This window comes from Peromyscus maniculatus, chromosome 6 (genome assembly GCF_049852395.1).
Source record: "Peromyscus maniculatus bairdii isolate BWxNUB_F1_BW_parent chromosome 6, HU_Pman_BW_mat_3.1, whole genome shotgun sequence".
In the NCBI taxonomy this organism is placed as follows: domain Eukaryota; kingdom Metazoa; phylum Chordata; class Mammalia; order Rodentia; family Cricetidae; genus Peromyscus; species Peromyscus maniculatus.
In genome coordinates, this window is record NC_134857.1 from 83,953,272 (window position 1) to 83,977,425 (window position 24,154).

Below are 24,154 nucleotides of genomic sequence, written 5' to 3' on the forward strand. Positions count from 1 at the left end.
TGCCACCTCCAGGGCAATTGTTTGCAGAAACCTTCCCCAGCCACCCTTGGGGACCATCTACTTGGACCAGAGCATCCTTCAGAGAGACCCTGTCACCACAGCCCGGTGAGGGACAGAGAGCTGAGATGACTTACTGCCGAGATGCCACCTTCTTCCCTGGGAAAACTGACAACTGACAGCCACCTACCTGGCAGGACAAGCTGCAGGCAAGGAATGAAGACAGATTCTCATCGTTAGCATCACTAATTTGCCATATACTCCTTCCTGCCACCCCGGTATGCCATTAATGAAAAACCAATAGCAGCAGCAGATCTGAGGGGAGACACACGCACACACACACACACACACACACACACACACACACACACACACACACACACACACCCGCCCTGGTCCCTCTTGGACAAATCACCTTCTGCCACAGACTCTGGCTTTAAAAGGCGTTGCCTCCATCCCTTCCAGAACCTCCCCAAACTGCGTTCTCCTCAAGCTCCCATGCTCAATATACCCTCTCCCAGTTCCAGCCACCTTCTTGAAGTCATTAGGAAGAGAGCTGCCTTCCCCGTGTGATCCTGACCCACGTGGCTGTCTAAAAGAAAGAGTGTGTGTGGAACTCTGAACCTCTTCCCAACGGCAGGTTCAAAAGGAGAGGTTGAGGAGGTTTCCTAGGTGTCCCTCAAGATGTCCAGATACTCAAACATTTGCCCCCCACCGATGTGTTTTAGTCTCTCAGGGGGTCCCCTGAGATCAAGCACAGCTTGGGTGACCTCAGTCTTGCTCCTGGCATCTCTGCTCCCCATGAATCACCAGCTCTCCCACAGCCATCCCAAGCTCTTGGCATCCACCCCGAAGCAGAAGCTAGAGAGTGTTGAGTTCCTTTAAGGCACCTCCATTCTAATTGATCATTTATTCATTACCCGGCGAGGGCTTTGGGGCAGAAAAGCACTTGTGAGAGAGACAAGCAGGCAGGGAATTCTGAACAAACAGAACCTGCCCCAACAAATCCAGCGGGAAGCACCAAGCAGCTAGAACCAGCAACCCAACAGATAGAGACCATCTCTCCACCTCTGACACCCTCGGCTTTCTCGCTGAAGCCGTGAAAGCCCAGGCTTGAGGGACACAGGGAATCAACTCATCCCCTGGGCCTGGGGCTCACAGCAGGCGTCCCCAGTTGGCACCCTGAAACATATCCCCACCTCCAGGGCCCACTCTCTCAGCAAGAAGTCAAGCCAGCCATGTGGGGGGTGGGGCATTCTAGGTGTCACTCACTTGCCTCCACACCAGCCCCATCATCCAGGGGGCCACCAGATCCTATTGCTTCTATCTTAGAGATAGCCTGCCTCTTCATTATGGCACATGTCACACCTGTCCCTAGGGACATGGGAACACACCCTCAAAACAGGCCAGGAGGTCAGGGAAGGTGGTCCAAGAGGTGGTAATGGGACAGCTGGCCCGGAAGGAGTCCATTGATGTGGGAAGACACAGATCTTAACTGTGAATGGGACCGCTTCCTGGACATGAATCCCAGATTGCATAGAACGAAGAAAGGGAACTGAGCATGGTCATATGTACATTGCTCTCTCTCTCTCTCTCTCTCTCTCTCTCTCTCTCTCTCTCTCTCTCTCTCTCTCTCTTTTAAACTGTGGTTGCAATGTGACTAGCTGCCTCAAGATGCTCATGCTGACTTCCCAGCCGTGAGGGACCATCACCTTGAACTGTGAGCCAAAATAGCCATATCTTCCTTACGTTGCTTTTGCCAGGGTCCCTCATTATGGCAACAGAACCTAGTAACCAAGTAACTAAGATAGGTGCAGGGTACCGACAGGACCCATCTCACGAGGCTTTTGTGATGACTGGGAGCTTGATGGGCATAAGTACTTAGAGCAGGATGGCACATAGTAAATACTCTACGATGTTCTGTTTTTGTGGTTGGGTGTAGGGCAACTGGGGAGGAACGGTGGAAGGTGAGCGGGGCTGGCAAGGAGGCACGGGCCAGCTCAGTAAGGAGCTTGATGCCATTCAGTTCTGCGGACAAAGGGTCTTCAGGGAGGGAGCTGGAGGCAGAAGGTGGAAGAGCCCGGTCAGAGCCACTGTTCGTCTGCTGTATGTACTCGCGCTTTTGAATGACATTTCACTTGGAGAAGAGGTTGTCCGGCTATACAAAACATATGTGGAATGGGGAGTCATTGAGGAATTTTGACCAGAAAAGCACCGTTCTGGTTCCAGAAAGGACAGAGTGGGTGGGCAGAGGGGGTGGGAAGGTGGCAGAAGCTGGAGAGACAGTGTGGGTCAGAACTAAAACAGTGCCACGGGGAGGGGAAGCATCTCAGGGTCTGGGGAAAGTCAACACAGCTTCTGTGAGACTGTGAGGGAATCTGGAGTCATGCCCTCCCTTCTTTTCATGCCACCCATTCTTTCCACCCCTGCCGAGGCCCTCCACCTGCTTCTAGTCCTCCAGGGACTCTGCGTTTTATGGGGGATGGTACCTAAAGACTATCAAGGCTTCCCTCCACCTCTCCACAGTCTCCTCTCAGCCTCTTCCTCCTTCCTTGCTGTGCCCAGGACTAAGCCACACCCTTTCTGGGGCACCAGGCCCGTAAGCTCCTCCCCTTCTCTGGGCACCAAGCCCATAGGCTCCTCCCCTTCTCTGGGCACCAGGCCCGGAAGCTCCTCCCCTTCCCTGGGCACCAGGCCCGTAAGCTCCTCCCCTTCCCTGGGCACCAGGCCCGTAAGCTCCTCCCCTTCTCTGGGCACCAGGCCCGTAAGCTCCTCCCCTTCCCTGGGCACCAGGCCCGTAAGCTCCTCCCCTTCCCTGGGCACCAGGCCCGTAAGCTCCTCCCCTTCTCTGGGCACCAGGCCCGTAAGCTCCTCCCCTTCTCTGGGCACCAGGCCCGTAAGCTCCTCCCCTTCTCTGGGCACCAGGCCCGTAAGCTCCTCCCCTTCTCTGGGCACCAGGCCCGTAAGCTCCTCCCCTTCTCTGGGCACCAGGCCCATAGGCTCCTGGCCTGCTGCCTTCTTACTGAGTGCTCTCCTTCCACTCTTGGCTCCTGTTGTCCCTTAGCTTTCAAAGCTACTCTGTCTGTTAAAGCCTTTCACCCCCATTCACTGTCCTGGCTCCTTGGATGCATCTGGCTTCATCTGTCTCTGTCTCCATCCCCTACAATATCATCGCCCAGTGGGATTTAGTTTTGTCTTACACTGTCTCTGTCTATCTGTCTCTCTCTCTCTCTCTCTCTCTCTCTCTCTCTCTCTCTCTCTCTCTCTCTCTCTCTCTCTCACACACACACACACACACACACACACACACACACACACACACACACACACACTGAGTAATTGTGAGATGAATAAGAGACCCACACAGGAATGGTCTTCAGTGGGTGTCTGGGGAGAAGGGGACAGTGAGTTGAAAACAGAAGGAACAGATGTAGAGTCTCGTCACCTGAAGAATCAAGGACAGAGGCTCATGTGTGGGCCACGAGGCACTCAGGGATGGGCCCTGCTCCTGTTCCCACCTCATCTAGGCTACTGTCTATCCCCATCCCTTCCCTGACACACCCTTTGGCTGTACGGAACCTCTCAAGTCCAACTGTGTCTGGAGGATCTTGCTTGGTGCCATCTGCTGACAAATACCTTTTATTCACCTCTCTAGATCTTGTCAAATGTCACCCTCTCTGGAAAGCCTGCCCTGATACTTCTGCCTGAGTTTTTGCTTTCTCTAGTCTCCCAGGTCCACCCAGCTCTGTTACTGTGCTCATATTATTACACAAACCAGTCCTGACTGCCTTCCTCTCCTCTGTCTCCACCTGGAGACCACGAAGTTTCTATAACAGTAGTAATTAGAACATCGAATCCATACTGAGCACTTACTCTGTGCTAAACACTAAGCCAAGCACTTTGCATGAATCACCTTATTTAATCTTTTCAATAACCCTAGAAGGTAGGTTGGATATTAGCCCCAAGTCTATGAAGGATTGCATAAGTTGTATTACTCATGAATCCAAGCCAGAACTTGGTCCCGGAGCTGCCTGATCCCAAATCCATATTCTCATCTACTATCTGTCAGGCCCTGGGCTAGACATGAAAAAGTGAAATGATAAGTGAACCCAGATCCCAAACCTGCTCTCAAAGGGCCTACAAGCATCCATCATAACATCCCCAAATTAATGTTCAGGTTGTGTGTTGTGACCCATGCTGTGAAGAGAAAGGCACAGATACCAGGGGAGTTAGCCTGGCTCAGAGGCTCCAGTCTCTGTATCTGATCATCTGTGGGCCTCAGCCCTAAACCTCAGGCCTGCACAGAGGGGTTAATCACCGCATGCTTCTCTACCCATCAGAGTAGTCCTTTTGACTTCCACCCCACCTCCCTTCCAGGTCCACTTGGCCCAAAGTAACTTAACAGCACTTCCTGGCCAGTGTCTCCAAGAGCCTTTTTAGGTCTCCCGTGGCTCTCCTGAAAGAGTAGCGGATGCTTCTCTGCTGATGGTGAGAGATTCAGACAAGCTACTTAATGATTAAGAGACTAGAAGTGTTCTCTAAAAGATGGGAAGCATTGCTCTTGCTTTGCCCAGCCTGGATTCCCCAGGCGGACTCAGGGCATGGAGGCCACTCCTTGCCTGTTTAGGAAGCGGCATGATTAGCCCTGGAGAACAGCAAAACCTTTGGGGGGCTGTGAGAGCTGAAGGTTTGAAAGTGTTTGGACTGCCAAACGAGATTGCTAGGTTCTTTGAGACGGGCAACAGACACCAGTTCAGCATCCTTGGACCATCTCAGCAGGTGATGGTAGACAGATTAGAACTTCTAGTGTGAACTCTTAAGTCTTGTGGCTTGCAGGATAGATATTGAGTACCACCCTTTCGTTTTATAGGTGAGAGGTCAGAGATGTAAAATGACTTTCTCAAGGTCTCACAAGCTAACCAACAGCAGAGGAACTAAAAGCCTGGGTCTCTTGGATTGTGGTTCACTGTTCTTTCCTGGTCGGCATACTATAGGATTATTATTATATCATCATCATCATCATCATCATCATCATCATCATCACCTACTATGTCTAGGCTTATGTTAAGTGCATCAAGGAGAAAGAGATGCTTTAATGATCTGTGGCAGACAGCTGCTGTGGAGCCTATGAAAGCAACGTCACAATGGATGTGCTCTCAGAATCTTGCTGCCCAGGCATCCTGGACCCTGAAGCCAGGGAGCATGCTGCTATGATGGGCGGAAACATCGGTGGGTGGAAGATGTGTTGCACTTAGGACAGGTTTCTCCAGAAGCCAATTTTCTGCCTCCCCTCCTCTGGCACCAGGCCCGCCTCCTCCCAGCTTCAGCCGAGCTCAGTGCTGGTGAGCTGGGATCAGCCCTATCCACCCCTCGGTTAGCAGAGGGGGCAGAGCCGGTTTCTGTGGACATCAGTGACCTCTCCCACACTGGGAGCATGTTACTGCCCTCAGGCAACCTCTGACATCCGGTGAAAATAAAAGCACCAAGGCACCAGCTGGTTTCCAGCCCCTGCCACACTGGTTTTTATTAAGGGCCAAAGTCTCAAACATTCCTAATGAGGACAAAAGGCTGGCAAGGTGTGTAGAATTGGGTTGAGACCTGAGACAGAGGTCAGAGCAGAGAGAGAACCGGGGCCCAGCTGGGGCCTCCCTTCCCACTAGGTACGGCGACTACCAGCAAGGGCTGACTGGCTGCTGTGTGTTTACCTCCCACCTCTCCATTTACTCAGGGAGACCCAGGCTGCCATAGCAGAAGCCCCGGAAACTGGACTTCGGCCCCCAGACTCATTTCCTTCCTGAATCACAATGGGATTCTGGGCCAGTTCCTGTTGCTGTCTGGGCCATCAATGGAGAGTGAAGTCACCATTGGTGTGGGGTTCTGGGGGTTCCATACTGCACCACACATGCAGCACCCACACGCCTTCACAATCTCATGGGAAAGGACAGCCCTGCAAACAGAGGGGCTCCCTTGGCCCAGTACTTCCCAGAGGGAACCATCCTTGAGAGCCGTTTCCAGAGACTCCATTTACCCTGATGGATCCCAGGTAGGCAAAGCCAATCTCCCTAGTTCATTCACAAACCAGCTCATATGCCCTAAAAGAGATAGCATATGGAAATGCCACCCTGTTCCTATGGCATGGCAGTGATGGGGACATGGTGATCGCAGCCTTTGTTTACTCCCTGTGAGAGGAGCCACAGAGGCTTCCAGAAGGCTTCCCAAGGCCCTACCTCGATCATGGCATGGACACAGACATCCCTCCTGCCAGGAACCTTTTGGCTGTAACGCAGTCATCCTTGCTTGCCGGCATCTGCAGCTCCTCGTGTGTGCTGTCGGCTGTCACCAAAGCATGCATGGCTTGCTAGGCAAGGATCCTCCACCCAAAGGGCCTTGTGTTAGCTACTCCATGGTAGGGGAGGGCAGAAGTGAAGAAGTGAGTGACGCAGTGATTCCCAGGAGCTATTCATCAGCTATGGAGTTGTCTAAGCAAAGGGCGAAGGATTTCAGCCTAAGTAACTGAAGACAGACACGTTATGTGGAACAGAAGTTGGCATACGGAAGAGAGTAAGATGAGGGTGTGAGGTGGAACTCCGTTACTGAAAGCCCCCCAACAAGGAAGCGGAGTCTTGATTCGGAAGCCGAGCAAGGGAAGCGCTGAGGTGTTTAAGCAGGGACATTGACACATGAGTGTGTGGCACTAAAGGACTTGCTAGTCATGCAGCCTCGGGCAAGTCCTTACCTTCAGGAACATTCGTTTCCTCCGGTGTGAGGCAGGCATGATAGGAGCCCCCACCTGGCAGTGCCAGCTAGAGCTCACGGAGAGAAAGCAGCGAAGGACTCACCAGGCACATGGACAAAATGCACACATACAGTGGAATAAATGAATCTGGAACCTGGAGCCTGTGCTGAGACATTTCAGCCTTGGTGTAGGGAGAAGGGGACTGGACCTGCCTCAGTTGAATCTACCAGGCTGAGCTGAATCCCCAGGGGAGACCTAGCCTTGGGGGAGGTGGGATTGGGGGGAAGGCTGGGGGGTGGGAGGAGGGAGGACAGGGGAATCCGTGGCTGATATGTAATTATGATATTAAATTAATTATAAAATAAAAAATTAAAAAATAAATCTGAGAAAAGAAGAATGAGGAGGAGGAGGAACCAATCAATGAACAGATCGATGAAATCAAGGTACACCTGATTTAACTGTCTAAAAATTCTGCTAGGATCACCTCCCCACAGTAATTTATTAACTCCCTTCTCTGTCTGACTTTTTTTCCCCTTAATACTTCTGACTAACTCATTTGCCTTTTAAAATATATATATATATATATATATATATATATATATATATATATATATATATATAGTGCCAGGTGGTGGTGGTGGTGCACACCTTTAATCCCAGCACTCGGGAGGCAGAGGCAGGCGGATCTCTGTGAGTTTGAGGCCAGCCTGGTCTACAGAGCGAGATTCAGGACAGGCACCAAAGCTACACAGAGAAACCCTGTCTCCAAACAAACAAACACCCCAAATATATAGATAATATATATTATTATATATATATTATCTATGGCCCTAATTGTAAGCTCTGTGAAGGTAGGGGTTTTTTGTCTCTTTGTTCTCTCCTATAAATCAACACCCAGCATTTGGCAGGTGTTCAATAAATATTTTTGACTGAGTAAATGTGTGGATGAATGAACAAATAGAAGGCCCCATCTGGAATCAGAACCACCTCAAACTCGGGCATCATCTTGTTCCTCTGCCTCCTCCTCCCCTAACCTACCTCTGGGAGATAGTTCCATGTCTTTGAATTCTAAGCCGTCTGTACCCCTTTCAATAAATAGGAAGCAGGCAGAGAAAGCAATCTGTTGAGGCGCTCTCTCCTACAACAGATGGGCATGCTTGCCATCTCTCTAGAAAGATGCTCTGACTTTCGAGGAAGGGACACTCTGCTCTCTCAGAAGCTTCCAGGGATCCCGAGTCAGGATGATTCTGGGGTAGGAGAGGCAACAGAGCGTGTGTGTATTTCTGAAGGATCATCACATTTAAGGGAAGAGGACAAACTGGATGTGAGGCGGGTCATAAAGCACGGGATGGCAAGCGTACATCTGGCTGGTAGGCAGAATGGCCTCAGCAGGGCATGGATTCCTTGCACGTCTACTTCTAGACAGGAAGATAGAGCCTGGGGCCACGGCAGCCGGGCCAGGAAAGATCATAAGCTGAGAAACAGAGCAGAAAAGAGTTGCAGATGTCCTGGAAGAAGAACGTTCCGGGGGCTGGAGCGTGTGTTCTAACCACATGACTGGATAGATAGGATGGCGAAGGCTCAGGAACAGGGCAAGGGCATATAAACACCAAAGGTCTGCAGCTATGGCAGGCATGCATAGAGCTAGTGTCCAAAGCAGGATATACACAGATGGGGCCAGAATCTGATCAGAAGCAAGAAGGATGGGCTGCCGGGCCGCTCCGGTGGCAGAGTGCTCACCTAGCAGCTCAGAAACCAGTTATGACGATGCAAGCTTGTGAGCCCAGCCAGCTCTCAGAGGGTAGAAGCAGAAGAATTAGAAGTTCAAGGTCATCCGTAGTGATGCAGAGCAAGCTTGAGGTGAGCCTCAAATGGGTCTCAAAATTTAAAACAATGAGAGAGAGAGAGACAGAGAGAGAGAGAGAGAGGACACTGAAGAGGTGAGTATCTGAAGGGGCATCATTGTAATCATTGCCCTTGGTTCCCAGTTACCCCAGATGAGACCAGTCCCTTGGGTCTTAAACTCATTGACTCCTGCAGTTCCAAACACTTTGGGCTCCAGAGTTCCCCACAGCCATTGCCAGGAACGCAAGGACGCCTCACCTGCTCTCTCATCTGCTTCTTTTGCAGGAAAGCGTGGACCTGGGAGAGATCATGTTCTCGCTCTGCTACCTGCCCACAGCAGGCAGGCTCACCCTCACAGTGATCAAGTGTCGCAATCTCAAGGCAATGGACATCACAGGCTACTCAGGTACCTCTCCTGTCCGGGGCTTATCATCTGGCCTCCCTGAAGTCCAAACAGCAGGACTTAGAAGAGTATTCAGGAAGACAGGGTGAGAGTTGCCACTCTCCTTAGGAGGCAAACTGCCTGTGTCTGAATCCTCCTCTGCCACCTCCTTCCTATGTGAAGATGTGGATTCTATACTAGTCTTCTGCCTCTGTGTAGGCATAGATCTGCCAGGACTGCCTTGAAGGAGGAAAAGATTGTTTGGCTCACAGGCTCAAAGGTGTCAGCCGGTAGTCATCTGACCTTCTTGCTTTGAGCCTGTGGCAGCCCAGTACCTCATGGCAAGGAGACCTGTTAGAGGAGTCTGTTCCCCTCGTGTCCACTGGGAAATAAGGGGAGAGGAGTGGGATCAAGGTCCTAAAATCCCTTCCAAGAGCATTTCCCCAGGAGCCTAGAGTTTCTACCATGACTAGTCCCACAGGCTGGGGACCAGGGCTTCAATATCCTGGAGGGACATTGAAGATCTAAACTGCAGCAGTTTTTTTTTAAATCTGAAAAGGGGGAGTGTCAGTCCCGTGCACTGGTCAAATTCAGATTATGCCCAGTAATCCACGCACTTGTAGGCACTCGGTAGATACTGTTCCTATTAGCCTCATTCTTGGGGAGGGGCAGTCTTCCCAGTTAATATGGGGCTCCAGGACTTACGGAAGTTATATGGAGTTGGAATGTAAGCGTTAGTAAGTGGAAGAGAGAGCAGGTTCACCCAGGCCTGGGGCCACAGTCTGCAAACTGCATTCACCAAAGGAGTGGGTACACTGGAAAGCAAAGTGCATTTGGGTTCAAGTATTTGGTTTTCCTGCAAAGCTCCTGCATCGGTCTTAGCACCACAGCAGCTGCCTTGAATAGAAATCCAGTGCAGCTCCAGCCGCGGGGAGACGCTTGGGTGAAGGCGGCTGCAGAAACTTGCAGACTTGACGTGGTACAAGAGGTTCAGTCCTTCCGGCCGCTCTGCAGGTTGCCAGAGGGCAGCGGTTCTAAACCAGTTCTAAACCCCTTCGGGGTGGCATGTCAGATATCCTGCATATCAGAGATTTACATTAAGATTCATGACAGTGGCAAAATTACAGTTATGAAATAGCAATGAAAATAATGTTATGGTTGGGGGGGGGTCACCACAGCATGAGGCACTGTATTAAAGGGTCGCAGCATCAGGGAGGTTGAGAACCACTGTCATGAGGGAACTTACCTGTGTTTTGAGTTAACAAAGCAGTAGCTTGATGCCTGGAAACCTCCCTCCCCACTGTGAGTTCAAACGGCCCTGAGATGTGTATTAGTGAAGCCTTCCAGATAATTTCCCAGAGAGCATGGGGCTGCATCAGGATGCTGAATATGGGAAGAGGCTTGGTTTGTTTCCTAAGACCTCCATCCAAGAGGCTCTTAAAATGATTCTGATTATCAGTGTAAACCCATACGGAAGGCATCTCTGACCTTGAATGAAAATACAGAAAATAGTTTTCCATGTGTTTCTTTTGTGTTCACTATTTATTTTCCTGGAAATAGGATTACAAGTGCCAGGAAAAGGTGATGATAGTGGGAAAAAACATAGTGGCACACATCTGAATCCCAGAGTCTGGGAGGCTGGAGCAAGAAGACTTCAATTTGAGAGCCATCTAGCAAGTTCAAGGCCAGCGTGAGCTACATAGTGAGACCCTGTCCCAAAAACACAAGAGCCAGATACGTAGCACAGTGCTAGAGAGAGTACTTGCTTAGCATGAATAAAACCCTGGATTCAGTACCCTCCATGGCAGAGAATAAAATGAGAGAGAGGCTGATGGTCCAGCTGAAAACATCTGGGCCCGGGTACACCCTATGAAGATGGAGGAAGAGGTCTGGGGACTTGGAAACTGAGTTTTCTTTGAATCCTTTCAAGTCCCTGCTCCAGCCTCCCACAGTCGCTGCAGTGCCCCACTTGAGTCCTCAAAGCCCTCACCGAGGGCCCCCAAGCAGCTCTTCCTCCCCCAAAGCATCTGACTCACATCAGGATGCAGCAGAGAGCGTCATGAACCTCTGCTGACATGGGAAAAAACTCTCCGGCAACACCAAGCCAGCTTCCCCCAAATACAGCCAATGTAGATTTCATTTTAATACCAAAATAAGTGCACACGAGGACAGAAATTCACTAAGGACTCTCAAGGCGGCTGAGGGAAATAGGATTTTGCTGCCCTAGTCCCGAACACTGTCTTCTCTGTTGTAATCAAATTGATGTGCTAGAGAGTGAGCTCGGAGTGAAGCCACAGATGCTAACAAGGACTGCTGTAGATCAGAGGGTTTGGGGTGAAGGGATTGTTTTTAACGTTAAGTTCTAACCTCTCCCTCACAGCTTCCCCTCGTCCCTACCTGGGTCTGGAATCCTATGTTAAATCTCGTCTGGATTCTGTAAATGCAAGGGTCTCCTTTATACCAGAGATGCATATTTTGTTCATTGATATGTGCAAGTCTCTGGAGCAATGCATGAAACATCATAAGCCTTCATGAAATGTGGACTAATGAATGAGCAAGTGAACAGTAAATAAATGGATTTGCAGATAGCATATGAATCTGGCCCAAGGTGATGAAGTGGATACCCGTATGCCCGGGGGGCACCTCATGATACATCGTCTATTTGTGAGGTTGAGGTTGTGGTTGCCTTCAGCCCAGACAGGTCTGACATTGGACTAAAGTGGAAAGAAAACAGAGCTCCTTAATTTGTGTTCTAGCCTTAGAGGTCTGGCACTGACCTCTAAAACCAAAGATCTTCCTACTCTCTTTGATCCACACTAGCCCAGAATCAACTATCTAAGCCTATCTCCTAGAACCATGAGAATAAAAGTAGTACAAAATAATTAGAAAAACCAGTATGCTACGAAAGTGTGGATTAACTCTTTTGTCTCTGATGCCTTTGGTTTGCACTGCTTTGTATCTAGTGGTCAAAAGTGACTTTGGAGTCAGGCCTGGGACCAACTCCCAGGCAAGATATTTAATCTCTCTAAGCTTCCATTTTCTGCCTATGAAATGGAGATATCAGTGATAAATGTTTTGCAGGGGAGATGGAAAGTAAACCTGGTGATAGACATCTCTTATCACAAGAACATGTTCCAAATGCTGAATTCTGATGACTCCCACACAATGAGGCAGGAATACAGTGCTGGACTTTAGGCCCCTGGTGCTCAGGGCATCATAGAGAAGAACAGACCTCAAGGATCATCTGGGGCCACCATTTCACTCCATGCCACAGACATTTCCCAGAAGCACCCTGGGGAGCAGTCATCTCGGCTCTCTGATTAGCCTCTTGGATGCTGGTGAGAGCTCAGTTCCTGCAGAATGAAATCTGCTCACTGAATGCTATAAACCAGACATTCCTTGCATGGATGGACAGAGCTCAGAAAGAAGGCACCGGCCCAGTGGCTCATGGGACAAGTGGCTATGCCTATATTTTCCTTACATGGAAGTGTGTTCTGAATGGAGTGTCTGACCCCAGGGATAGAGGAGGAACACGGTGGCGCAAACCTAGAGACACTTTCTAAAGCAGTGTGCAGCTGGAAAGACTTGAATATTTAAAGATGGGTCTTGGGCTTGGCTTTTTCCGCTTGTGGTGACCTGAGCAATGTCCTGGGGAATAACCATAGGGAAGGGAGCCCGTGGGAACCAGACAGCTGTAACACACAAGCTCTCAACACTTCTTCCTCTTTACCAAATGCTCCCTAGAATGGGGGGCCCTGAAAGTGTACAGTCAGGACAGGAGGTTGATTAAATTCCTCGTGGTCTCCCCAGCTCCTCCATAAACCCAAGTGTCCCTGTGGCTAAGGCACAGCTGTCACCGCCATACTGGTTAGTCAGCAGCTCCCTTGGACGTCGATGAGAATGCTTTCAAGGCTGGGAGCTCGGTCGGGCTCATCTCGTGGGTGTCTAGTTTTTATTCTAAGTGGAGCCTTCATCTGCCCTTTCCCCTACACGATGCCAAACAGTGTGAGGCCTAGTGGGTGCTCAGGGGTCCAAGAGGCACAGCTGCTTACCTCAGAACTACAAGGCCAGGAGAGGGGCTACTTTGGCTCGTACCTCCTAACAGGTTCACATGCGCCCTGGCTTCTGGACAAGAAAGGTGTCTGAGCACATCAAGGTCTCAAAGCTATTATTACCTGTGAGTTGTCTTCTTTTTTGAGCTGTGCAGCATAAATACTAATTATTATGGTGACTGAGACACCTGTGCTATGAGATATAATAGGTGTCCCTTCATTTGGATGAGTAGAAAATTTCAGGGTAGAAAGATGACCATGAAATGCCCATTCAGAAAGCTAAAGGGGAGAGAAGATTAGGAGGAACATGGGAGTTTAATAAAAAGACATCTTTTTGCAGCATGGAGAGAATCCAAGATCCCACTGAGAAATAAAATGTCAACCAGCTGCCCTGAGTCTCTGGGGATTGCTCACTCACTCTCCTGGCCACCGTTCCTCCTTGCTTCACTGCTCAGAAGTGGCCGGGAAATGGCTTCCAGGGAAGCAGCAGGCAGGGCCACTTCCCTGCCTCTTGATTCCAAATGGAAATGAGATTATTGGGACAGTGGGACCCAAAAATCATGCCTTCGAGTGGGAAGGAGGGGAGCGGCATTGGGACTGATGATGTTGTGGCTTCATTCTACCCCGTGGCTGTTCCTTGGGCAGCACTGAGTCCTATTTTTGCCCCCTTTATCTTTTGGCTAAAAAGCTGGCAAACCTCCAGAGGAAATGATTCTGTATAGGTGAAAGAAAAAAAATGGGGCCTTTGTTAGCTTCAATGCTCTTTTGAGCTCTCCAGCCACGGTGCAGCTGAGATTCAGGGCTGGGAACCACATAACCATTGACAAGTGTCTTGTCTAAATTGGGGCTAGTTTTCCTATTAGTGACACACCATTAGGCATTCTCCCAAGAATACAAAGGTAGCTAAAGACTGCGTTTATTAAGTGTGGAGCCTCCTCGGAGACAGGTGTTCTACATAAATACAAAGTGACTTAATTATCTTAACCCACCGATCCCATCCGATGAGCAGCAGTGGGATCCAGTCCCTCTACGGCAAAGGCTGTTCAAGAACATCTGTCTATTTGAGGGCTCACACCTGTCAACTCAGCACTTGGGGAGGCTGAGGCAGGCAGATGGTTGTGAGTTTGAGGCCAGCCTGGGCTACAGAGTAGACCCTGCGTCGAAAAGCAAACAAACGAAACAACAACCATCTGTTTAACGCACCACGTTCTTGCGCTGCCCTCACTGGCACAGATCCCTACGTCAAAGTGTCCCTGCTGTGTGACGGCCGGAGGCTGAAAAAGAAGAAAACAACCATAAAAAAGAACACCCTCAACCCTGTCTACAACGAGGCCATCATCTTTGACATCCCCCCAGAAAACATGGACCAAGTGAGCCTGCTCATCTCCGTCATGGACTATGATAGGTAGGTGCCTTCCCGGAGGAGAATGGTTACCTTCCTCCAGTGCAGCATAGGGGCCCTTGACTTTAGACCTGTGGTTCAGGGCTCATCAGTTTCAAATATGGCTCCACTTAAGAAACACGTGGGAATTTGAGGAAGAACATGGGCTTCCCCTTACCAAAAGCTCCCACTTCCCTTCCCAGCCTGCTCCCATCAGGGGGGACTCTACCCGCCAGCTTGCTTGAATCCATCCCTGACTGCTTTCCTTCTACTTGCCAAGCCCCATCTTCTGCCCTTGCAAATGCCTCTCTAGCATCTCCTCTCCTGCAGGATGGCTCTGCAGCCCTCATCACCCTCGGCCCTAAGTCAGCCTCCATCCGCCTGGACGCTTTGCTCCTGGTCCTGCCCCATTGAAAAACCATCACTGGCTCCCATTGTCCAGACCTCCAATAATCTGGACCCCAAATCACCACCCCACTAACTCCCCCTCCTTTCTTTTCTCTTTTTTGGATTCTTCCCTCTCAAGGCTGGCTCAGCTCCATTTTCAACCACTTCATCTCCCATGACTCTTCTCCAAGTATCGTTTTAGCTGAAGGATGCAGAAATCACACAATAAAGCCTCAACCTTAGATTTTTAGCTCAGGTTCTCAGGCATAGTAGGTGCTTGACGAACATACTTGAGGGATGATTTATGTTCTTGCTGAGTGAATAAATCGAAGCCTAGCCACTAGCGGTATGGAGAAATGATGCTCAGGGCAGGTTGGTTTATTTCCAAGTGTCGGGATCTCCAGAGAGGTTGTAACATGCTTCCCAAGTCAAATAAGTGAAGAGCCGGGCTCCTAACACCCAGCGGGGCCTTCTGCCACTGTTTCCTGAGATCCCGAGTAGGTCTGTAGCCTTTGCTCCCTTCTTTAAGTCCCTTACCATAAGAGGTTGGGCAAAGCCTCAGGGCCACTGGCAGCTGAAGACCCTAACATGCACTGATCTTCAGAGCTCATGGTTCTGAGTTAGATGTACTAGACAGCATCCCTCTCCCAAAGGACCTCTTTTTCTGGTAGCATTTTGAATGACCAATACTAAGGCCTTTGTTTCTCCCTCAGAGTTGGCCACAATGAGATCATAGGCGTCTGTAGAGTGGGCATCAACGCTGAAGGCCTTGGCAGGGACCACTGGAATGAGATGCTGGCATACCCACGCAAGCCCATTGCACACTGGCACTCCTTGGTGGAGGTAAAGAAATCCTTCAAAGAGGTGGGTGAGGTTGCCTGGCCATTGGCATGTTTCCTGCATGATGGCGTGGGCTGGAGAATGGCAGTCGGCTGCTGGGAGTCCTCCGCCTTTTATGGAGAGGGACATGGGGAACACCCAGTGTATGACACACGGATGAGAAAGAAGATAGAGGCTGCCTGGTGAAGTCCCTGAGCACTGTGAGCATTTCAGAAGTGACAGCGATGGGCTAGGGGTGCAGCTCAGTTGACGCCTGGCCTAGCATGCATGAAGCCCTGGGTTCCATCTCCAGCACTGCCCAAAGCCAGGTGTGGTGTGGTGGCACACACCTGGAACCCCAGTGTTTGGCAGGAGGATTCATCGCTTAAGGTCACCTCAGCTTCATAGCAGGTCTGAGGCCACTGTGGGCTACACAGGACCTTGCCTTGAAAAATAACAAAGTTCAAAAGCAACACCGAGTTCTTAATGGAAAGCAAGAACTCTGAAGAAGTTCCCGGAAGTCCATTGTGCCAGGCCTGAAAAGCTTTCAAAAGCTCCTGGGCCAATTTAGTCCTGGAGGAGTAAGCCCTAAGGGGGTGAGGTCAGAATTGGCAAGGAATTCCACCCTCATCGGAACAGTAAGTTCCCTGAGGCTCCAGACAGCTCCTGCTTGGCAGACCCTCTCATCCACAGAGATAGCCAGAGAGCACACTTCTATCTGCTGCACACTGCTTCTTATGGTAGCTAGGAGAGAGTATGGTGTCACGTGTCACACCCCCTGGCTGAAACTGGAGGCCTGCACTCTAACAAAGCCAGGCCTCCGGTCTTGGCCTCCTCTGAGCCCCTCACTCCTCTCTCCATGGCAGCTTTGAGGGACATTTATTGTCTGTCCAACCTGCACCAAACCCGACAGATGAAAGCTCCTGTGCTCTTCCCAGACTCAGGACACATCTGCCACATCTGCCTGGACACTTTGCTCCTGGCCCTGCCCTTCTGAAGAACCACCACTGGCTCCCATTGTCCAGACCTCCCGTAACCTGGACCCTAAAATACCACCCCCCTAAATCCCTTCCCCTTTCTTCTCTTGGTGGTCCCCAGGCCTGCTTTTCCTCAAATGTGCTAGGATTTGGGTGCTGGGGTGGTCAGGCAAGCTTTTGGCTTCATTTTCAGGATCTCATACCCTGCTCATCCTGGAAAGCCTGGTGATAATTCCACCATCCTAGTAGGCACTAGAGAACTGTACAAAACAGGAAACCTTTAATTCCAAACTAAAGAGTTCTTCCTTCTTCCACATGGCCTTTGAGAGTAACCCACTTTTCCACTCCGATCAGGAAAGGCACAGCGCACCTGCGACCGCTTCCTTTCTCAGGGTGGGTACAGCGATCCCAACTATTGTTCCAGGTGTCGTCTCCAGAAAGAACAAAAGCTAAGGGGATTGGGCATGTTGAAATCTACTGGAGAAGGTGGCTTCCAGGGAGCGGGACTAGTCTGCCCAAGCCCTGAGGCAGAATCGAGGAATAGGCCAAAGATCCTGCCAACTCAGGGCTTCCCATCCAGGCCTGTGGCTGCCGAGCTTTTACCACACCTGTGGTACTTCAGTGAGAGAGACCAGTCTCCCAGGGCTCCTCCTCCCTGTGTGGAGCCCTGCCCTCTCAGCCAGAAGACTCTTCACTCGAGTGAGGGTCCTACTCCCAGTCATAAGTAGGCCCCCTGGGCAGAGCAGGAGCCAACCTGAAGCTATTCTAACACCCCACCAAAGTCCATGTGGATTCAACCCAGGGACAGGAAGTGATGCCTTAATCTCCCCCTCCCCTTCCCGGGTGGTATAATATTGTGGAGGCATTTAAGAATAGAATTTCAAGTAGTTTGGGGGCCTGGCATGGAATGTGCCGTAAGAGGCCTTTGGTGTGCTGTGGCGCATTAAGTAATTCACTGCCCTCCTCTGGCCCTTGGTTTCTGGGTTGATAAATGGTGAGTGCTGACTCTCAGGGGCAAATGGGCCCAGGAGCCTCCATGGTGAACCACAGCGTTTCTCCAATCTGCAACCTGCAATGGAGAGTCACGTTGCCAGGCCCTCCCGCCCGCCTCTGGCCTCTGACAAAAGAAACCACCAGAGCAGCAGCGGCCGGAGCGAAGTGCAAAGTACCCCAGACGAGCCAGGCCCTGATCCTGGACTCGTGATGAATACTGTCTAATTAAGCCAAATAATTGATTCCAAGGGCCTTTTCTTTGAGAAACTCCAACTGTCTGGTCCAGATGACAAAGGCGAGATAAAGCGGAGCGAAGCCCTTGAAAATGAATATTTGATGAGCCGGTAAAGGGAAAGTAACTGTATATGGAAAACGAAAAAGAGATTAAATTGATTCATATCCTCTGGGTTTACTTTTTCCCCTCGACCTGGCGGCGGGGAGAGCGCCCCTCCCCCACCCGCTCCCCTCTCATTTTCTTCTGCTCAGAGGGATTGCTTCTCTCTGCGAGGAGACACTGAAGATGACATTTGTCATGGCAACTTAGGACTCCGGCAGTCCACACCGGGGTGGTTTTACTGCCCCCTCTTAACACCCACAGTTAAAGCACCTTTCTAAAACTGCGTCTACAGCCTTGCCCGGCTAACAAGACCTCGTCACTCTGTTCCCGGGCTTCTTTCCACCCGTGTCCTCCAGACATCCCGTGAGCTCACATCTTGCCCTCTTTGGGACTGGTTAGCTACCAACTCAGATCTTGTATTTGTGCAACCCGTAAAGAAATCTTCCCAGCTTTCGAGATGATGAATGGCCTAATCTCTGCAAAGTCCTCCCTGTTTGTCTCACACCTCTCTCAGTGGAGTTTCCAGCGCTGTGATCACTTCTTTTTTATTAATGAGAACAGAGAGCACCCTGCGCGCTCGACTCTTCGGGGTTTAAAATTAAGGTTGAGGGGAACAAATTAACTGGAAAGGCATTTCTTCCCTGATTGGATCTCTCATGAATAAAAATCCATTAAGCCATAGCCAGTACCCTTCCCTCCCAGGGCTACTTGTCACTGTTGCCGCGCCCCCTCCCCAGCTGGTTTGACCAGTGACCTTATTCAAGGTGCTTCATGAACAAAGGAACGTGTTCAGATCATCTGACACAGATTCTGAGATCATGGTTGGAACATTACCCATTTCAGTACAGCAAAGGACCTGAGTAGGACACAGTTGCCCCAGCACAGCGAGCTCCCGGTGTGCTGGGGACAGGTTTTCTGTCATTTCAGAGGCACCTTGATTAGTCTGCTGGAATCACTCACCTTTGCATTGTCCATGAAGTCCATCTCTTCCCTTTATCTTCATAGGAAAACTCAGGGGCCAGGAGCGGAGCCAGGGTCCCTCATTTGTTCCAAATAAACAGTCATGCTCTGTGTGACTGCTCTCTGGGCTGCTGTAGAAAGGAACAAGGCCCTTCGCCTACTCCTCTGGTGTTTTCGACTCTGACCTGGTCTGTGGGTCAGGCTGTTTAAGTGGCATGCTTACCCAGGGGAGAGTCCCGTAATTGCTGTGTACCTTGCACTGACTAGAGGTGGGAAGGGAGTGATTTGGAGTTCCGCTGAGAATGGGAACACAAGGAGCCATCTCATGTCACCTTCTGGTTAAGAGACACTGGAGTCAGAAGTCACAGGGGCTCAAGAACCAGGCATTTATGTATCTAAAATATCTCACCAGGGAACCCCTCGGTTGTGATTTCACTCACGTGGATGCTGCAAGCGGAGAGACAGCCACTGGAGTTAGGAGTAAGTACCTGGTGTGGACCGGAAGAGGTTAGGCTTCTGCTTACACTGTGTGTCTCTTTCCTCCCCTAGTGGGTGGTCACACGCCAGCACAGTGGCAGGATGGCCTAGAAAGGACAGTGTGTTGGGAGTGAGGAGACCTGACTGGGTCCTGGCTCTGCCCCCTAACTGTCTGGATCTTGACTTCTCTGTGTTTCTGTTTGCTTACTTGTGTCCCAAGTTCACTGGTGTCTACAAGTTCCCTGGTTCTGACATACTGAGATAGTTCAGGTCAGGGGCATGCCATGGCTGTCATCCACACCTACAGCCCTTAAGGATGTTGTAGAAGCCTTCAGTGTGACTGTACAGGGAGAACTAAGGAGAAAGGAACCCAGAGAAGAAGCATGGACTCTCCTTGGCCCTGTAGGTGTCCCGTCCCGTTTACTGTGGAGGCGGTACTGAAGTTAAATGGTCTACTTCTCAGGTATCTCAGCTCCGTCTGGAGATTGTTGAGAAAGGGGAACTTTGTCCTGGACTCCTCCCACAGCATTTGAATGCATGCTCCCTCAGCTCCATCTCTTCAGGAAAGAGATCCCTATAGCTCATGAGAAGCAGAAAGGGGCTGGATTTGTGGTTCAGAAAGTCATCTAGACCACTTAGCACTCGCACTTGCTCTCTCTCTCTCTCTCTCTCTCTCTCTCTCTCTCTCTCTCTCTCTCTCTCTCTCTCCCTCCCTCTTCCCCTCCCGCCCTCCCTCCCTCTTTCCCTCTCCATCCCTCTCTCCCTCTCCCTGCTCCTTCTGGAGCCTGCTCTGCAGGCAATGAGAAAGCACTGGCTCTCCCAGCCACAAAGGATTGAGTGAGCAGCGGACCCTGAATCACTTTGAAGCTTAAGCCCTGCCAGATAGGTCAGGGATATTCACAGGGTCAGATCTCTGTCCAGAAAACATCACAAAGCTATGGCGGGCTTTTTCATCCCAAGAAGGGTCGAATGGCTCCAGGCACAGGTCCATCCATCCTCTGCGCTCCTTCACTCCATTACGCCTCATTACATCACCCACTTCAACGGGGGGGGGGCTCCGAGGGGCTCGGGGAGGAGGAGTGTGGAGGGAATGGGCGGGCTGTGTCTCCTCACCTCCTGCCCCTTCACAAGCCAGTGCAGACGCTCATAGGATGCCTTAAGACTGAAGAAGAGAGCCCCAACCAAAGCAGCGCCAGGGTTACTTTTCCCCCGTGTTAACGGCTCCCAGACAAATCACTAATAATTCATGATCGCAGGTTCTTGGCAGGAAGGGCACATGCTGCCTCTCTTTGCTGCTAACATAATCTGATTTTCAGTGTGTGAAAAATGGCCGAAGCACTCAGAAATGGTTCAGTCATCGCACCGCATTAAAACACACACACACACACACACACACACACACACACACACACACACACACACACACACTATTGTAAAGGAAGCTGAAGTTAAGTCTGCACTAGATCTTTTCTAAAAGACCAAGCATTGCAAACAGCTCTGAGCTTGTATCTTTGTTTTGCATGGCTGACAGCAAAGGTCTAGAAAGCTTACTGAGGCCGGGGAGAGGTGGACACCGTGCATGGGCCGGCGCATCTGAGATATCAATCCCCACCCCACCCCCAGCAATCAATAACCAGGTTTTCTTCTCCCCACAGTGGCAGGGCCGAGCTGCCAGCTTCGACAGTGAGAGCTCATGCCCATCTCCGAAACCACCTCCGACACCATGAGCCGCACAGTCGAGCCACACCAACGGGACTCTGCAACGTGCTTTTCACACTTGTTCCAGTCGTCCAAACGCAGTGTTTGTGCAGTCACGATGATGGCCGCCGCCGCCGCCGCTGCCGCAGCAGCAGCCCATGGTCTTCGCTGCTCCTGTGCAGGGCAAGGCCGAGACACTTGTCCTTTGTGATCAGACCTGTCTTAGTCTTTTCTGTCTCCCAAGGTGATGTTTTCGTGGTTTTTCCGCTTTGTTTGGGTCTGCTGTCAAGAAAGAAAGGAAAACACAATGATTAGAGATATAAAACAAAGAGCGGAGAGCCCAGAGGTTGGTTCTGGGAAATACAATGTAAAATAAGTGGTCTGTTGGGGAAAGGCAGACTGAATCTGAAATTTCGTGCCTCCACCAAGTGCTCACCCCGGAGCCATGGCCATGTTTTCAGCATCCTGCAAGAATGGGACCTATCAGTCTCGGAGCCTGTCTGAGGTGGATTGTTCCTCTTGGGAGCTCTTCGCTGCTGTGACACAAGCCAAGACGTGGTCCTCTTGTCCCATGTTGAAGTCATGAGACCTCTGCCATGTTTGTGACTCTGTGGGGGATCCCTGCTCCCCTCCTTCCCCAACTGGAACCATTTTGATTCCTGGCGGGCACTTAGCACTTTCCTTAGGAACGGTCCCGCGGAAACTAACCACGCCATATGTTTTCCAACACGCCACAGTTAATGATCGCATTTGTTTGAAAACATGAGCCTGGTTCTCAAAAATAACCTCCATTGTAAAGAAGGGAGGCACATATGTTCCAGAACGATTTCTGTGTTATACATAGCTTTATAATTCCACAGAGCACCAAGCAGCTGCTTAAAATGCCTAAACAGAGCAAAGAAAAATCTAGATAACATGTTCTTCTCTGGATGGGGCATTTTGAAATCCAAACCACATTTTTAAGTCTGCTTGTCTGTGAAGAGCCTCCTGTTAGTTGAAACCCAGCCAGCCAGAGACTAGTTCAGACTCTGGGTCACTAACTTACCTTAAACTTTAGTTCTATTAACTAATAGGTATTCTGTGTTTGTTTCCGTCTCAGTGAGAGGATCTTTGCTTGTTTGTTTTTCTATTAGATCTCTACCTTAGGCCAAATTCAGTTTAGAAAACAAAAAACGAGTGACTGTATTTATAATAGCACATTCCTCCTGAGTGACTAGTGGCCTTCCCACCACGCCCTGGAAGCAGGGTGATCTGCTCAGTCTAAAGCAAACACATGAAGGTGAGTTACCATCCCGCTTGGGGCTACACGGTACCGGTTTTCAGCGCGGTAAGACGTGCAGGAAGCCAGTCAGCTGGGGAAAAAACCTTCTTTCAACAACAGAAGGTCAAGAACACAAAAGCCACGCTCATACCTGTGTCTTACTCTCTACCTATGCCCCCATCCTATAGGAGTAGCGATGTAATAACGTAGCCCCCGTTTCAAGTCAAGCCACCAAGTTTCTCTGCTGATCTAACTTTATGTCGTTGCCTGCTAACCAGAAGAGTGGTCACATTGGAATGAGCCAACCGGAGATTGTGGCAAGAGAAGCAGTCAGTCCACTTTTCTAGTAAATGTAGATGAGTCTAGACTCCACCAAGTATGAGCCTTGGGCTAGGGGCTGGTGTGTAAAGATGTTCTCCCCAAATATCTTGATATGCCTTTCTAGTCAGGCAGTCCCCTATTTGGAAGTACTCTTGAGACGGAGAAAACCCACAAGGTCATGACAAGAGTCCCAGCAAGCAACCAACTTCGTTGTGTTTCTTGACTCTAGATGGACCGCACTGAGGCTACCATTGCAGCCATACAGCAGGGCAACTGGGAAGGGGACAGTTGGGTCCCCTGTGTCATAAGGAACATAGACGTTAGTGTGAGCACTCCATCCTCCCAGAAGTGGGTTCCAAATGCATGCCCAGCTGCCACCCCTAAACCCTCAGGCAGGTGGGATGCTCCGTTCCAAGCTTTTAGAGAGGAGGGTGTGGTCTGCATGAATTATGGAATGACACTGCCTGTCTGAGAGACCCTTCCATGTCACAGCTACTCTGTCCCATAAGTGAACATCCCAACAGTTTCAGGAAACCGTGCCCTGGTCAACCTCTTCAGTTCCCTCAGCTTTGGTATACATTAGGCATGGAAGCCCACTCCAGGAAGGCTCTTAGCTCCCGGGTTCCCTCCCGCCAAGTCCCCACCAAGGGTGGCCAGATCAGTCCTCCTCATCCTGAAGCATGAATGATATGAACAGCCTTCTTCTTTCATTAGCCTCGGATTCCTCCCTCACAGATGAGAACTCGTAGGAAGCTGATGCAGAATAAACTGGAATTCAAAGTTGGCTGGCTTGTTGGCTTCCCCTAGTGCAAGGAACCCCTTGGGGATGGTGGTGAGCTTTGCTGAAGTTGTGATAACCCGGGCCATTTGCACATAGAGGTTTGCAAAAGACACCAGATTCTCCTCTCCTTCATTTCGCAGTGTTTCTTGGCTGAGAGATGCTCCCCTCCCCCCTTTGCACTTACCCAGGATGTTAATTAATTGTATCATCATTTAAAAAAATTATGTTGTTAATTACTGCTTTGTGTCTTCCCACCCCTGTCACAGCCTGGAGTTTTTATTCAATTAAATCTCTGTCTCTTGCCCATTTCTCTTGTCATTTTATGTTGCCGGATTCAGCAGGCGGCACACACACACAGGGCACAGCATAGCTTTTGTTTTTCTCTTCGCTTCGTGTACGTGGATAGCCACTTGTCCAGTCAGAGACAGGCTGAAGGGCCATTGGGTTTTCACTCTGCTCGAAGGACACCTGGGCACCACAACAGGCTGGGGCCTGCCTGCCTGCTGTGAGGCTGCAGCTCAGAGCATTGGGGACATGAGACCTGGCTGCCCCTCAGCCACTCAGCATCACAGGCGGCCTCTACAGATGCTGAAGCCTCTGTGAGGAAATGGGTCACACTCCTAGCTGGAAAGTACACTGCTTTTGTATTTTGTATTTCCAGGAGAGAAATACTGCTAACTCTCATAAAAGTACAACTTGGCAAAGCCTTGGGGGGGGGGGACAACAACAACAAAAAAACCAAAACAAAAC

The 24,154-nt window shown here is 50.4% G+C and overlaps 1 protein-coding gene across 6 annotated transcripts in view; it reads left to right on the forward strand.

The window, feature by feature from the left end:
• Syt6 (synaptotagmin 6) overlaps positions 1–23,710 on the forward strand; it is a 59,565-nt gene extending 35,855 nt beyond the window's left edge. For 4 of the 6 annotated variants that reach the window (XM_015999215.3, XM_006980795.4, XM_015999217.3 and 1 more), the window contains exons 4-7: positions 8,864–8,984; positions 14,246–14,417; positions 15,494–15,644; positions 20,999–23,710. In XM_015999215.3, the coding sequence (XP_015854701.1) occupies positions 8,864–8,984; positions 14,246–14,417; positions 15,494–15,644; positions 20,999–21,070 (516 nt within the window). In that variant the 3' untranslated portion in view covers positions 21,071–23,710. Of the gene's footprint in view, positions 1–8,863; positions 8,985–14,245; positions 14,418–15,493; positions 15,645–19,278; positions 19,347–20,998 lie in introns of all 6 variants that reach the window. The other 2 variants (XR_001578534.3, XR_001578532.3) reach the window with 1 other exon arrangement.
• The last annotated feature ends 444 nt before the right edge of the window (positions 23,711–24,154 follow it).